Source organism: Oscarella lobularis, chromosome 2 (genome assembly GCF_947507565.1).
Source record: "Oscarella lobularis chromosome 2, ooOscLobu1.1, whole genome shotgun sequence".
Lineage (NCBI taxonomy): Eukaryota > Metazoa > Porifera > Homoscleromorpha > Homosclerophorida > Oscarellidae > Oscarella > Oscarella lobularis.
The window spans coordinates 2,048,806-2,063,208 of record NC_089176.1 but is presented as its reverse complement, the minus strand read 5'-3'; the positions used below and the strand labels follow the sequence as shown (position 1 = coordinate 2,063,208).

Genomic DNA, 14,403 nt, shown 5'->3' with positions numbered 1-14,403 from the left:
CCACGAGTCCACGGAAGCTTCGAGAAAAGACGTGACGTAACGGTGACAGTCACGTGACATTGTCCCGTAGTGACCCGTACTGAAACCATAGATGCTGAAAATGCACTAAAAACATTGAGAACCACCGGCACTACACAAAAACAGCAGACAAAACTATCCCTAAATTGACAACAACACACTGCATAGATAAGGAGTCTGTCCCGTCTTGGTTCAGTAGAGATAAAGAGATCTAAATTCAACGCATCTAAGCTTCAGAAAGAATTAGGTTCAGTTACGTTGGCCGTATACCTTCTGCAACGCCAACCAATCACTGCTGCTGCAACAGCTGTGACAAAAATGACTGAAAGTGCTAAAGCCACGACGTCCCAATCGACAAGTATCGTCTCCTCGTTGACAACAACTGCATTTGTCGTTTTCTTTCCCAGCATCGTCCCCTTTTCAGACGTCACTTTATACGTACCAGTAACACGGCAAGGAACGCCAGTCAAATGAAATACCCCCTCCTCCCGAGACTGGTTCACGTCGCAAGGATCGACTAGAAGAACATTGATAAGATGAAAACTCCAATCCTACAACTATACCCCGATTGTTCTCCGTGAACGTGAGTTCAACGTCCTGTGATATAACATGAGCCGTGCCACCTGAGAAGAAGGCTCCAGTGGGGAAAACGATTGCAAGAGTGCGATAGTCATCCCACAGTCCAATAGTCGAAACAGCGTTCAAGTCTTCTGGGGAGAAGTTGATGATTTTAGACAGTTGAGAGTGACTCAGAACTGGCGGTGTATTGGTGTCGTGTGAAAATTTGACAACTACAGCTGTTCCTGGACCAACTCTGCCGCTTGACGCTCCCTCGACTTCAACCGAAGTTACATTGACTCGCTAAAACAAACGAGGTATAGTCTTGTACAATGAACGAAATCAATAGAAACCTGCTGCTTTTGACCGAACCCCTTCATGCGTTCCTCAGGTCCCTTCTCTTCCTGTGCGTCACGGCGACCACGCCTGGAACTTTCAGTAATGCATTCCATTCCACCTCGAATCGCTATCTGGGGCGGGTTGTCGTTGATAGTGACGATGTCCACATGTGAAACGGCACTGCTGTTTGCAGGTGGCTGTCCGTTGTCAAAGACTGTAAAAACAATCTACAAAAAGTGGTTGGTTCCATGTGAGGATGATTAGTTATGTCCACTATCTACACCTTGCGGCCAATCTTCATTAGAGATGCGTTGCTAACAAAAACTGTCGGCTCGTCAGCTGAAGAAGCGTAGAACAGGTTTTTAACCACGCATGCATAGAGCTACATAAAAACAAACTTTGTCAACGTGAATTTGTCATATAAAATAGAACAAACCTGTCCGCCATTTAAACCGGTGAACGTGAGCAGTTTTCCCGATGAATCCGTTTCATACTACAAATGAATCATAAAATACAGAAACGTCTATTTCCGGACACACCGTCAAGCCCGGACATGCTGCCGATTTTCGCAGAAAGACGTACTCATCTACGTCAAGTTTGTTAGGATACATTGCCCTGTAAAACATGTCATGTACATAAAGATAACCATTGCCGTTTCCTACGTCAATTCCACTGTCATTTTTGTAATACTGTTTCCTTCAATTGAATCGTCAATAATGACGTCGTGCGGTCGAGTCACGACGTGCTGGCCAAACATCTGATTCTCTGTGAATCTAATGCGATCATCATTTCCTACTCCGACACCCAAATCCAATCGTGGACCATTGTTGACAAATACAGTAGAGACGTTCACAAACACCGGCAAGCTTGCTGCTCCCTCTCTGTCCCAAACAGTAGCCGTGATCTGAGACGCAGCTCTTGCTGGTTCAGAGACTGTGTTGTCGTACGTCGCCGAATTCAATATCTAGTACCAAGGAAAGTAATAACAGAAACGAAAAAACGCTAATTTGAAACCTCAAGGTAAGCGGCCAAAGAGGCGACGCCGCTCAGATAAACACTTTCAGTGCCAGAACCAACAACGACAACTCCAAAACCATTGGCAACGCTTTCATTAACAGCAATGATGTCTCCAGCACGTGATGTGCCGAATGAAAGAGTCGCATTGCCAGCAAACAAACTGTCAACGTCAAACAGAATGGTAGACATCGAGAAGATCTCCACAGGTGGCCCATTCTCGGTGTAGATAATTGAATGAGATCTATCTGCCAGTGAAGCAAATTCAGGAGGTTGACTGGACGCCGAAAATCGTAGAATTGGGCCGTCGCTGACAGGGGTGACGATGATGCGAAGTATGGCTGAAGTGCTGCTGTTTTGGCCATCGCTCACGATCACGTAAGCCATTCTTCAGAAAGCCACTGCAAAAGCGTGGTGAAAAATTCATGCTATTAATTAACCTTGGGTCCGTTGAGAGATTGACCGGAGGACTGAGAGTGTTGACAAAGCCAAAAGACGACAAAACCATTTCGTAATATTTGATTTTAGCGCTTCCTGACAGTCTCTGCAGAAAAACATTAAAAAAAGTCCCTGTACTAGCACACTTTGGCCTTACCAGAATCTGATGATCACTTTCGACGGTTATACCAAATGCTGCGGCAAAAGACGAATTCAAAACTAATGCGTCGCCGTCGTGGCCATCCATGAGACTAACCGTTGCTCTTTGCGAGAAATACACAATGAAAAAGAATCATTTTGATGTCAAGTTGTAGAGGACGATTACCCGGTCATGTTCTTGTCATTAGCATCCGTTATGTTGAGTACACCATCCGGAGGAAAACTTGGCGGATGTCCTTCTGTATAAAACAATTTGTCTTGGCTCAATGTTATGACCGGAGCAACGTTGAAATCAATTAGCCGGATGCTGAAGAGAATGCTACAGAACTAGTAATGGATATGGTTTTTAACGACGTACAGAACAGTTTCCGTTGCCGAGAACTTCCCGTCGAATACGCTGAACTCAACAACAACGTTGCCCAGTCCTTCGAAATCGAGCTCTCTAAATTCCAGTATTTCAAGTTTAAGATCAAATTTAATCATGCATTGGTTTACGTATTGGTATAAGTGACATTGTTGAGAAGAGCTTGGAAAACGGTAGTTGATGCGTTTCCAGTGAGAAAAATTTCTTTCCCAGTCACTCCAACCTTTTAGAACGTAGGTGATCGCACTAACAATCATGGAACAGTGTTCAGAAGTCTTACTTCAGACTTGACGACCCTATTGTAATCTCTGATTGACAAAGTCCCGCTTCCACTTGACAAAATTCTTGCTGTAGCCGATTGTATACGATGGCTGTAATACACGTAAAAAATGAGATAGACGGCACCTAGAGAAACAATTGAACAAGTTCACAATTGATGATCTGGGTCCGATAGATTGAGCGAATTGCTCGTGACGTCAATAGGAGCTCGGCTGCCCTCCTCGTACCGTGTAGCAGGCGCTGCATGAAGGAAAAAATACCGTCAGTAGTTTCACACATACAGCAGAAAAACTTTACTTCCAATGGTTAGGATAGGTTCATTATCGTTCTTCCCAATAAACTGTACGGTCACGCCTATCACGGGAGTTGAAAAGCCATTTGAATCAATGACTGTGACAAGCAGAAGTCTAAAAGAGACAACAAGTTAGCATGATTGCACGTATCGATGAGAAAAGATACCTTGAATCAAAATCGGGATCCGTTTCAGAGCTGAAGTAGCCAATACATAGAAGAACGTGCGTCAAATTGTTTGAAGTCGCACCTCGTGCAATTCTTATTCCTTCACTGAATTTTAGAAATGTTATTTAAGCTATAGATGCTTTTGCAAACGTGACGTACCCGCCAGACTCAGTTGTAAATTCCGACGTAGAAATACCGATGATATTGTTCTTTTCTTCAAGAAGAAGTCGTCCCGTAAGAACTGCTTCATCTGGATTGAAGACCACCTGCACGAGAAAACTAAAAAACTAAATTTATAAAAATGAGAACGCACTCTCTCTTTCAGAGCATCCACGGGATTCGTCAATTCAACGACTATTTCTCTCCAGTTCTTAGAGAAAGTCAATTAGCTCTCCTAACTCTCGTTAATTAATTAAAGTTGAGAACCTTTTTCCCAAACGCAGAAGCGTCCAGATTTTCTCTTTTCGGCGCCAATAGCACAGTCGAAGTCGGCTCACGAGACGAAATTGTTCGATTTAGTGTAGTAGTATCGGCAACGTCAAAATCGACGGCAGCGTGTTCGCATTCGCTTTCTTCTCCCAGCGCGCCCGCACACGTAAATAACTCGACAATGCTACATGTGTTGTTGCATCCGTCTCCGTCCTTTCCCGTGCCATTCAGTGTGTCGCACTCTTCAAAGAACTCTCGAATTCCATTTCCGCAATTGAAACACTCGCTCGGACCGGTAAATTCGTCGTTTCCCGGACACTCAAAGTCGTTCAGTATAGTGCAGCTCAACGAATCGCAGCCGAAGCCGCTCGAACCAGAATCGCAATCCTCACCGGGAACGCGTATTCCGTCGCCGCAAGTTTGGTCAAGACAAATCGTTGGCGCATCCACTGGAACCCGGCAGCCGAATCCATCTTCGAGTACACACGCGGCTGAACATCCGTCTCCATCGTCGTTACCGCCATCGTCGCATTCTTCAGAATCAACTTGAAGAATCCCATCGCCGCACACAGGACAATCAATGGTGACGTTACTCTCACTGTCACTGCTATTTAATGCTTGGCAAATATCGACCAGACTCGTAGCATTGGTGCCATTGCTGACGACCCCAAAAATACCAGACGTTTCGTTGACCGAACGACGGAACCGATTGCCGTCATTCTGTCGCCGATCTTCGCACTCCAACAACGCATCATCGTTTAACTGAAAAGAGGTACCTCTCCCAGTAATCAACCCTCCGAATACAGATGTTAGCAGATCAATAATAGTAGTAGTAGATGGGTTTTGTGCTGAGTCAATCCGTCCACATAACACAAAGCCTCTTTCTTCCAAAGCAGTTCTAAGTTCAACAACGTTCGGTGAATCAGTCGGACACGATCGGACGATGTCTAGCATTATGCCAAAGTTGACGTCTCGATACGTCGACGATTCCTCCAAAACGTTGCGCAAAAATAAGGCATCGTCGCGAGTAAAAGTCACGTCGCACAGATCGTCGCTCCGTACACAGTCTCCGAGGCCATTGAAAAGACGATGGTCGACAAGACGACATTCTTCGGCAAACGGCGCAACCGCGCGATTCACATCGTACACTTCGAATATAGTGTTGCTTGTCAAGTTCGCAAGACACACCAAGACGTCGGTAAACCACGTCGTGAAAATATTGCCTCCTCTTGCAGGACACGCGGGAGTTAGGAACGTATCGACGTAGTTGGGCGAGTCACAGGGAAATACGCGCTTTGCGCATTCAACAAAATCGGCGCAGTTTTCAATGCGCAACGAACAGCGAGAATCGACTAAATGAAAATCGCGATGTTAAATCAAGAAACAATCGATTTGATTGCTAACCTAAATGGCATCGCGAACCGCCGAATTCTGGTGTACAATCACAAGTGAAATGACCGATATTGTCAAAACACGTCCCGCCATTCACACAAGGATTGCTTTCGCATTCATTGATGTCTAGAATATAATAAACAGTTGCGTCATGAAAAGGTTTCTTCAAACTAGAATCACCTATATCACATGTACGACCCGTAAAGCCTGGACTGCAATCGCACGCAAAGTCGAGAAGCAGATCAGTGCACATTCCGCCATTAAGACAAGGATTGCTTTCACATTCATTGATTTCTAAAATATAATAAACAGTTCCGTCATGAAAAGGATTCTTCAAACTAGAATCACCTATATCACATGTACGACCCGTAAAGCCTGGACTGCAATCGCACGCAAAGTCGAGAAACAGATCAGTGCACATTCCGCCATTAAGACAAGGATTGCTTTCACATTCATTGATTTCTAAAATATAATAAACAGTTCCGTCATGAAAAGGATTCTTCAAACTAGAATCACCTATATCACATGTACGACCCGTAAAGCCTGGACTGCAATCGCACACAAAGTCGAGAAACAGATCAGTGCACATTCCGCCGTTAAGACAAGGATTGCTTTCACATTCATTGATTTCTAAAATATAATAAACAGTTCCGTCATGAAAAGGATTCTTCAAACTAGAATCACCTATATCACATGTACGACCCGTAAAGCCTGGACTGCAATCGCACGCAAAGTCGAGAAACAGATCAGTGCACATTCCGCCATTAAGACAAGGATTGCTTTCACATTCATTGATTTCTAAAATATAATAAACAGTTCCGTCATGAAAAGGATTCTTCAAACTAGAATCACCTATATCACATGTACGACCCGTAAAGCCTGGACTGCAATCGCACACAAAGTCGAGAAACAGATCAGTGCACATTCCGCCGTTAAGACAAGGATTGCTTTCACATTCATTGATTTCTAGAATATAATAAACAGTTGCGTCATGAAAAGGTTTCTTCAATTAAACTAGAATCACCTATATCACATGTACGACCCGTAAAGCCTGGACTGCAATTGCACACGAAGTCGAGAAACAGATCAGTGCACATTCCGCCATTAAGACAAGGATTGCTTTCACATTCATTGATTTCTAGAATATAATAAACAGTTGCGTCATGAAAAGGTTTCTTCAAACTAGAATCACCTATATCACATGTACGACCCGTAAAGCCTGGACTGCAATCGCACGCAAAGTCGAGAAACAGATCAGTGCACATTCCGCCATTAAGACAAGGATTGCTTTCACATTCATTGATTTCTAAAATATAATAAACAGTTCCGTCATGAAAAGGATTCTTCAAACTAGAATCACCTATATCACATGTACGACCCGTAAAGCCTGAACTGCAATCGCACGCAAAGTCGAGAAACAGATCAGTGCACATTCCGCCATTAAGACAAGGATTGCTTTCACATTCATTGATTTCTAAAATATAATAAACAGTTCCGTCATGAAAAGGATTCTTCAAACTAGAATCACCTATATCACATGTACGACCCGTAAAGCCTGGACTGCAATCGCACACAAAGTCGAGAAACAGATCAGTGCACATTCCGCCGTTAAGACAAGGATTGCTTTCACATTCATTGATTTCTAGAATATAATAAACAGTTGCGTCATGAAAAGGTTTCTTCAATTAAACTAGAATCACCTATATCACATGTACGACCCGTAAAGCCAGGACTGCAATTGCACACGAAGTCGAGAAACAGATCAGTGCACGTTCCGCCATTAAGACAAGGATCGGTCGAACACTCATCCGTCTCTTCGCTACACGTCTTTCCCGTAAAACCAGGAGGACACGAGCAGAAGAAGTCACCGCGCCGATCCTCGCATGTGCCTTCATTTGTACATGGCATGGAAAGACACTCGTTCACTTCTATTTTGTGAGCAGTATACGCTAGAAAAGAACCGGCTGTGCTTAATATACAATTCTTACCGCTTTGGCATTGAGGTCCAAAGAATCCAGAAGAACATGTGCACGTAAAAGTGTCAAATCCGTCAGTGCACACCGCTCCGTTAAGACAAGGATTTGATGCGCAATCGTCAAAGACTAAAATATTCTACTGAAAAGAAAATTCTTATTGGCAAAGACGATGGTGTACCTGCGCACGTTCCGTTGATTTCCTCCGTAAGATCAGGGCACGTGCAGACGAAGCCTCCTTCAACATTTGTGCACAATTGTCCAATAATCGGGCAGGCGCTCCCATTGTTGACTCTTTCTAAGCACTCGTTTATGTCTGAAAACAAGCAGCTAATAGAAAGAGAGCATAAAATAAAAAAGCTCTGACAAACCAAAACAACTGTGTCCGTCCGGCGCTAAGCGGAATCCAAGTCTGCACGAACACTCGAAACCTCCTTCCACATTTGTGCAGTTGTGTTCACAGTTTTCTAGTCCTTCTTGGCATTCGTCAACGTCTAAATAATACATAATATGACGTCAACGTTTATCTTCAGAATGGTAAAATTTTACCCGAGCAATTTTGTTTATTAGCATCTAATTGAAATCCTTTGAAACAACTGCATGTTTCAGATAAATCAGTGCTATTTCCGGAGCAAATCTGTTGACAGGGATTCGAGTTTGCACAATTATCAGTGGCTAGAGAAAACAAAAAAGTAGTTAAATACCCCCATCAAACAGCAAAGAAAACACGCACGAATGCACGATTGGTTGTCAGCACTGAGTATGAAGCCGTCGAAACAGCCACAAGAAAACGACCCTGGAGCGTTTGAACACAGCTGTTGACAAGGCCTTAGTTCCTCACATTCGTTAATATCTAATAGAAAATGCTAGTATTTCAACAAATTAGAATTGATCGTCTTTACCCGTGCAATCAAAATTATTTTCCAAGCGAAATCCATCATTGCATTCGCAGCGGAAAGAGAGAGCTTCATTGATGCACGTTTGGTTGCAGTTGTCTAGATTTGCTTCACATTCGTCGATATCTACGATTACCGTCAAGACAGCTAAACCTCGTCACAAAAGAAGCAGTTACCAACACACTTGACACCGTCAAGTTCACTGCCTTCCGGACAGTCCGTGCAATTCGCACCCGTCCCTGGAGCGGGAATGTCGGTGCAATTCGTGCCAGTCGGACAGCCCGGATCTATGCAGCCGTTCTGGTCCACGTCACAGAAATCTCCTGCCCAACCTAAATAAAGATGTCATTATAAGACAACAGCACGATCAAAAATAGCTGAATAGTCATTCCTCGGCCACACTGACAGTCTTCCAGTATAAATCCACCCTCACCACCGTCAGTATCAACTTCGATACATTGTGCTCCGTTTTGCAAAGCACAACCGCACAGTCTCACTAAGAGACGAAGTTCGCTAACGGCACCTCTACTATCGTTGGCGATGATAGTAAAACTGACGGAACCGACTCCTCTTGGCGTCCAACGCAATTCGTACTCGCTGCCGTTGTTTTCCAACATGAAATCGTTCTCATCGATAGATGAACTCCGTTCAATCGAGACCGTGAAATTATCTCCAACATCAGTAACGGTAAAGCGATACACCGACTCGACGTAAATTTGAGCTCGAAACGTGCTGTTTTCGGAACCGACTATCTCAGGAGGATTATTCGCTAAAGTAGAAAGGGCAATATTGAATAATGAGCATTGTGTGCCTATCGTACGGTTAAATAAAGTTTTACCTTGGATCTCAGACGCTTCAGCTACGCCAGCTCGACCTTGAAGAGTAGTGAGTGCGACTTCTTCGCTGCCAGTCTCGACGAGATCGAATAGACACGGTGGATCGTCGTTGCACTGATCTCTTTGCTCTTGCGTGTAGCGATCCTGTGGTATTTCATCAATAAAAGCCGGAACGTGATCGGGATAAGAGAACGTAGACGAATTTTCTCCTACTTTGTAGTAGAACAGAGATTCCGCCTGCGTCAGTTGCCCTATTTCACTTCATTAGACAGAATATAACAAAAATATCTTATTTTACTTACACGTCTTTCCAAAGCGGTTGTGAAGTGTTCGGCTTGTTGAGTTGACGGAAATTTCTTCGCCCGAACGAGATACAAAATCGTTGGTCCTATTCCCGTCCCATCGACCGACCAAACCTCGCGTTTCGCCGCGAAACTCGTCCGGTAAACCCAAGACATACGAAAGAAGACCACTTCGTGCTGTTATACTAACGGTGACTTCGGATGAAAACGACATGACAAGCGATCCATTCTCTTCGCCACGGGACAGAATTACGTTGTCGAGTAAGAGAACGCCATTGGGGGCCAATTCAGAGAAATTAGCTGACACGTCGCGCCACGACGATCCGTCAAACTCGCTGAGAGCGTCTGTCAGCGGAGCGTCAGGAGCGTAGCAGCACAACATGATACGGAGTTGAGTCGCAGAAATAAGGCCCACGTGGACTGTAGTCGAGCTGTCACTGCCACCAGTCGAGAATTGCCGTCCGACGAATGCCGAAAATTCGGTTGCCGAAAATTCGGTTGCCGTCGAACCGTTGATGAGCTGTGTCCGACCCTGCAACTCGAATCGATCGTCGGCTGACTTAAAGATGCGATATTCGCCGAGTCCGTTGAATGTATACTCGTTGCCGTCGGATGTTGTGAAATGAGGATCACCCCATGTCCAGAAAAAGAAGATCGGAAATCGTCTGATACACGTCCGCGGTGGAGGTCGTCGCTCGAAGTAAAGACTGCATAAGTCCGAATCAAGGCAACACTGTCGATACGGTATAGCATCGAATTGGTTGTGATTGAACGGATCGAAGAACGAGTGAAATCGATTGGCTGAGCCCGCCAAAGGCGGCTGAGTTATCAACGGTCCAGTTCCCATATTCCCAAAAGAGAAAAAGGGAATAAACGAAAAAGAGAAAGTCGAGCGGTAACAACATTCCGCTTGTTGACCATTGGCACCGCCAAAAACTGAAACAAAGCACACTCGACCAACCGCTTGATTTTCGGCAGAGATAATCCGATGAAATCTGAAATCAGTGAGCGCTTGAAATAACGTGCAGGGACACGGTTGAACAAAACGATGCCAAAATGGATCCGCTCCGTAGAAAGAGATGTCTTGGAGATACCAATCACGACAATTGCCTTGATTTTCACATCCACTGGGAGTTAATGAGACTCGATAAAGGTACCGACCAGGAACGCCAACGTTGGACAAGGAGGGGACCGAAAGAACAGAGTCCGTACCCGACAACGGATGATTCTCAAAAGTGCTGAAATCGTTCGCCATGTATCCGACCACCGCCGCATTTTGACCGGGACGACCGCTCCAGTGAAACTGAACAAGATTGCCGATCGGATAATTAAACAATACGTACGTCGTACGTTCGTCTGAGACAATTACAACTTGAAACGTATTTCGCTAAAACAAAAACAAATACGTAATTTATTCATCAGCATTGCAATACTCTTCTATTCATCCTTACAGGTGATGAAAAACCACTGTCTGGGAAGTTCGGTACGCGATTCCACGTCACAACGAGACCCCAAGTGGCGGTAAACGTCGTGCTGGTAAATGTGTTCACCTCGTCGCTTGCTCGTTGAAGTATTGCTGATCGAGTATTCGTGTAGACGTGATAGAAAACGCTTCCGTCACGACGAGTATCAACGTCGGCCCAAAACGGCGCCACAATAGAAGGAAAACCCGAAAATGGAAAACGCCTTGGAAAGGCGTTGGAAAATTCTTCGTCAAATGATACGAGCCCGTTGTTAGATACCTATAAAAAAAGAAGCAATAAAATAAAAAAACCGATCATTCTAAAATGCAGTACGTAGGCCCAAAGATGCCTTCCTCTTCCAAAAGGAAAACACGAAGGTAAAGAAATAGGAGGAGATGTTCCGTCGTCAGAGCGTGGCAGTTGATTGTCGCCTTGGGCTGGACCAAACGGATAAAGATTCGGATCCACTGAAAAAGAAAAAAAGAATATTAAGAGTTTAAGTAGCACTGGAGTAAAGATGAGCTAAACATTAGTCGACGCTTAGTACCTATTTCACAATTTAATCCTGCGTAGCCACCGACGCACTCGCAAGTGTACGCGTTAATTCTGTCCACGCATATTCCACCGTTTTGGCACGGCTGAGAAGAACATTCGTCGATACCTAAAATACAAAACTACAAAAAAAACACTGGAGATCAATATCTCGACTTCTCTCACATCCAATCGCACTTAATGAGACTCGATAAAGGTACCGACCGGGAACGCCAACGTTGGACAAAAACGCAACCGAAAGAACAGAGTCCGTACCCGATAACGGATGATTCTCGAAAGTGCTCAAATCACTCGTCACGTATCCGACAACTGCTGGATTTTGACCGGGACGACCGATCCACTGAAGGCGACCGTCGATCGGGTAATTGAACAATACGTACGTCGACGTACGTTCGTCTGAGACAATTACAACTTGAAACGTATTGCGCTAAAACAAAGAAATACGGAAATTAATCTTTAGCATTATAATAGCCTTCTTCCTTACTAATGAAGTATAATTATCCTGGGCGAAATATGGGAAGTTTGGCACGCGATCCCACGTCACAACAAGACCCCACGCGGCGCTGAACGTTGTGTTGGCAAATTTTTTTACGTCGTCGCTTGCTCGTTGAAGTATCTCTGACAAAGAATCGTTGTAGACTTGATAGAAAACGCTGCCGTCAAGACGAGTGTCAACGTCGGACCAAAACGGCGCCACAATAGAAGGACGACCTGACCCCGGAAACACATAAGGAATATAATTGCTGAACGCTACATCAAATGATACGAGCCCGTTGTTAGATACCTATAGAAAAAAAGAAGCAAATCAAAAGAAGTGACCACTGGAAAAATCCCCTACATAGGCAAAACGATGTCTTTCTCTTCCAAAAGGAAAACACGTAGGTAAAGAAATGGGAGAAGATGTAATGTCAAGAGCCCTTGGAAGTCGATCGTCGCCTTGATTGGGGCCAAACGGATAAAGATTCGTTGCATCTAACGAGAAACCAGATTCAGATTCTGATTAGTGCCAGTTACACATATATTTTATAAGTAGACCTTCGGATGTTGGCTCTTCTGTTCCCGAAGATACTTCAGAAATATGAAAGTAAAAATAATGTGACATAATGAATGCAAAAAAGTACTTTGAGTCCTTGGTTCCTCAGTAGTTGGACCAAACGTCGGTTCCTCTGGCGTACCTAGTGCTTCAGTCGTTGCTTCTGATGTGGTCGGTCCTGGAGTCGTTGGCTCCTCAGATGTTGGAGAAAATCCCGACGACGAGAAGCCAGATCCAGATCCTGATCTAGGCTCTAAACGTGAGCACGTAAGGCGACAGGTAGCTAAACATAAATGTTAAGTAAACCTTCTGATGTTGGCTCTTCTGTTCCAAAACCTGACCCAGATACTGAAGACAGAAAATTAAGAAATTGAGGCACAAAAAAATAAAACGAAACGTACTTTGAGTCGTTGGTTCCCTAGTAGTTGCCTCTGGCGTCGTTGGTCCTTCAATCGTTGATACTGGTGTAGTTGGTCCAGAAGACGTTGGCTCCTCAGATGTTGGAGAAAAACCAGACGACGAAAAGCCAGATCCAGATCCTGATCCAGACTCTAAACGTGCAAACGTAAGTGACAGTTAGACATACATTTTAAGTAGACCTTCTGATGTCGGCTTTTCTGTTCCAGAACCGGATCCAGATACTAAATTAATAGAGTAAAAAAGCGCGGTGACACAAAAAAAGTACCTTGAGTCGTTGATTCCTCAGTAAATGTCGTTGCCTCTGGTGCAGTTGGCCCTTCAGTTGGGGACTCTGTGACAAAGAATGTAATGAAGAAAACGATCCAGTATAAGACGGTTACCTGTTTCACAGTGAACTCCAGTAAAACCAGCAACGCAATCACAGAGTCCATATGCGCATGTTCCTCCGTTAACGCAAGGAGAAGATGCACACTTGTCGAAACCCATAATAGAGAAGAAACAAGTGCAAACATCAATTCTTTAATACAAAAACGCTTCTACTACTTGTTTCGCATTCGTCTCCGGTGTAACCAGTCACGCATTGACACGTGTAGCCGACGGTGGCAGAACCAGAAGAAGAACCAGAAGAAGAAGAAGAAGAAGAAATTGCCCAATCGTCGACGCACGTTCCTCCATTTTTGCAAGGAGAATTGGCACATTCGTCTTCTTCATGGAAAAACGTACATGTTAGTTTTTTTCTCTTTGGGGTTCTACTAGAAGGACGTGCTCGTTTGCCACTGTCTGTGTGCGATACTGCTCGGTAGACGCTAGCTGCGAGCGCCGAAATATTAACAACAAGTTTTAGTTTGGAAAAATGTCTCGGTTTGTCTTGCATGAAATTGCAGGTGTAACAGTAAAATATAAAGCAGAGTGCAACGTGAAGGAAAAAAGAGAAGGGTACTTGATGGCGATGATGATGAATATTATCCATCAATGATCAAGTATTCTTCATACAGATTGATCACGCCTGTACATTTCATTTTACTGCTACAAACGCAAGACCGCATGTTGTGGGTTTTTAGAGCAGGAGTTTTAGTGGGCCCCCTCAAAGGGATACCCGTTTGTTTTCGGAGGGCGGGGTTATAAAAAGGTTGGCGGACAGGCAGTAGGCGGAAAACCTGGAACGATCGCTCAAAAATTCATGGATGCGAGCAAAAGTGGCGTTGAAAGAAGTACAGTGCGCATGCGTAAGTAGAAATATTTTTGCCTTGACGGATTTTTAAAAATTGTCTTGACGATATTTGCCTTGGCGATTTTAAAAAATCGTTTTAACGATTTTTAAAAATGGTCTTGACGATTTTTGCCTTGACGATTTTTTGCATTGACGATTTTTTAACGATTTTAAAAAATCGTCTTGACGATTTTTGCTTTGACGATTTTTAAAAATCGTCTTAACGATTATAAAAATCGTCTTTACGATTTTAAATAATCGTCGTGACG

The 14,403-nt window shown here is 44.1% G+C and overlaps 1 protein-coding gene across 1 annotated transcript; it reads right to left on the bottom strand.

The window, feature by feature from the left end:
* Positions 1–92: 92 nt before the first annotated feature.
* On the bottom strand, positions 93–13,436 carry LOC136183804 (uncharacterized). The gene is given in 55 exon segments (XM_065970576.1): positions 93–229; positions 289–535; positions 582–879; positions 930–1,142; positions 1,199–1,297; positions 1,352–1,408; positions 1,455–1,530; positions 1,578–1,879; positions 1,930–2,317; positions 2,370–2,473; positions 2,525–2,630; positions 2,693–2,833; positions 2,885–2,968; positions 3,022–3,113; positions 3,171–3,261; positions 3,322–3,409; positions 3,467–3,576; positions 3,629–3,733; positions 3,788–3,894; positions 3,942–3,998; positions 4,055–5,409; positions 5,462–5,575; positions 5,630–5,743; positions 5,798–5,911; positions 5,966–6,079; positions 6,134–6,247; positions 6,302–6,415; positions 6,474–6,587; positions 6,642–6,755; positions 6,810–6,923; positions 6,978–7,091; positions 7,150–7,377; positions 7,438–7,551; positions 7,604–7,738; positions 7,794–7,916; positions 7,972–8,097; positions 8,156–8,275; positions 8,325–8,444; positions 8,495–8,658; positions 8,661–9,087; positions 9,157–9,405; positions 9,457–10,843; positions 10,908–11,198; positions 11,253–11,386; positions 11,467–11,580; positions 11,637–11,898; positions 11,956–12,255; positions 12,310–12,443; positions 12,507–12,539; positions 12,593–12,757; positions 12,811–12,852; positions 12,906–13,055; positions 13,104–13,145; positions 13,190–13,255; positions 13,305–13,436. Coding segments are annotated over 55 exon segments (10,311 nt in total). The 5' UTR covers positions 13,411–13,436; the 3' UTR covers positions 93–210.
* Positions 13,437–14,403: the final 967 nt, after the last annotated feature.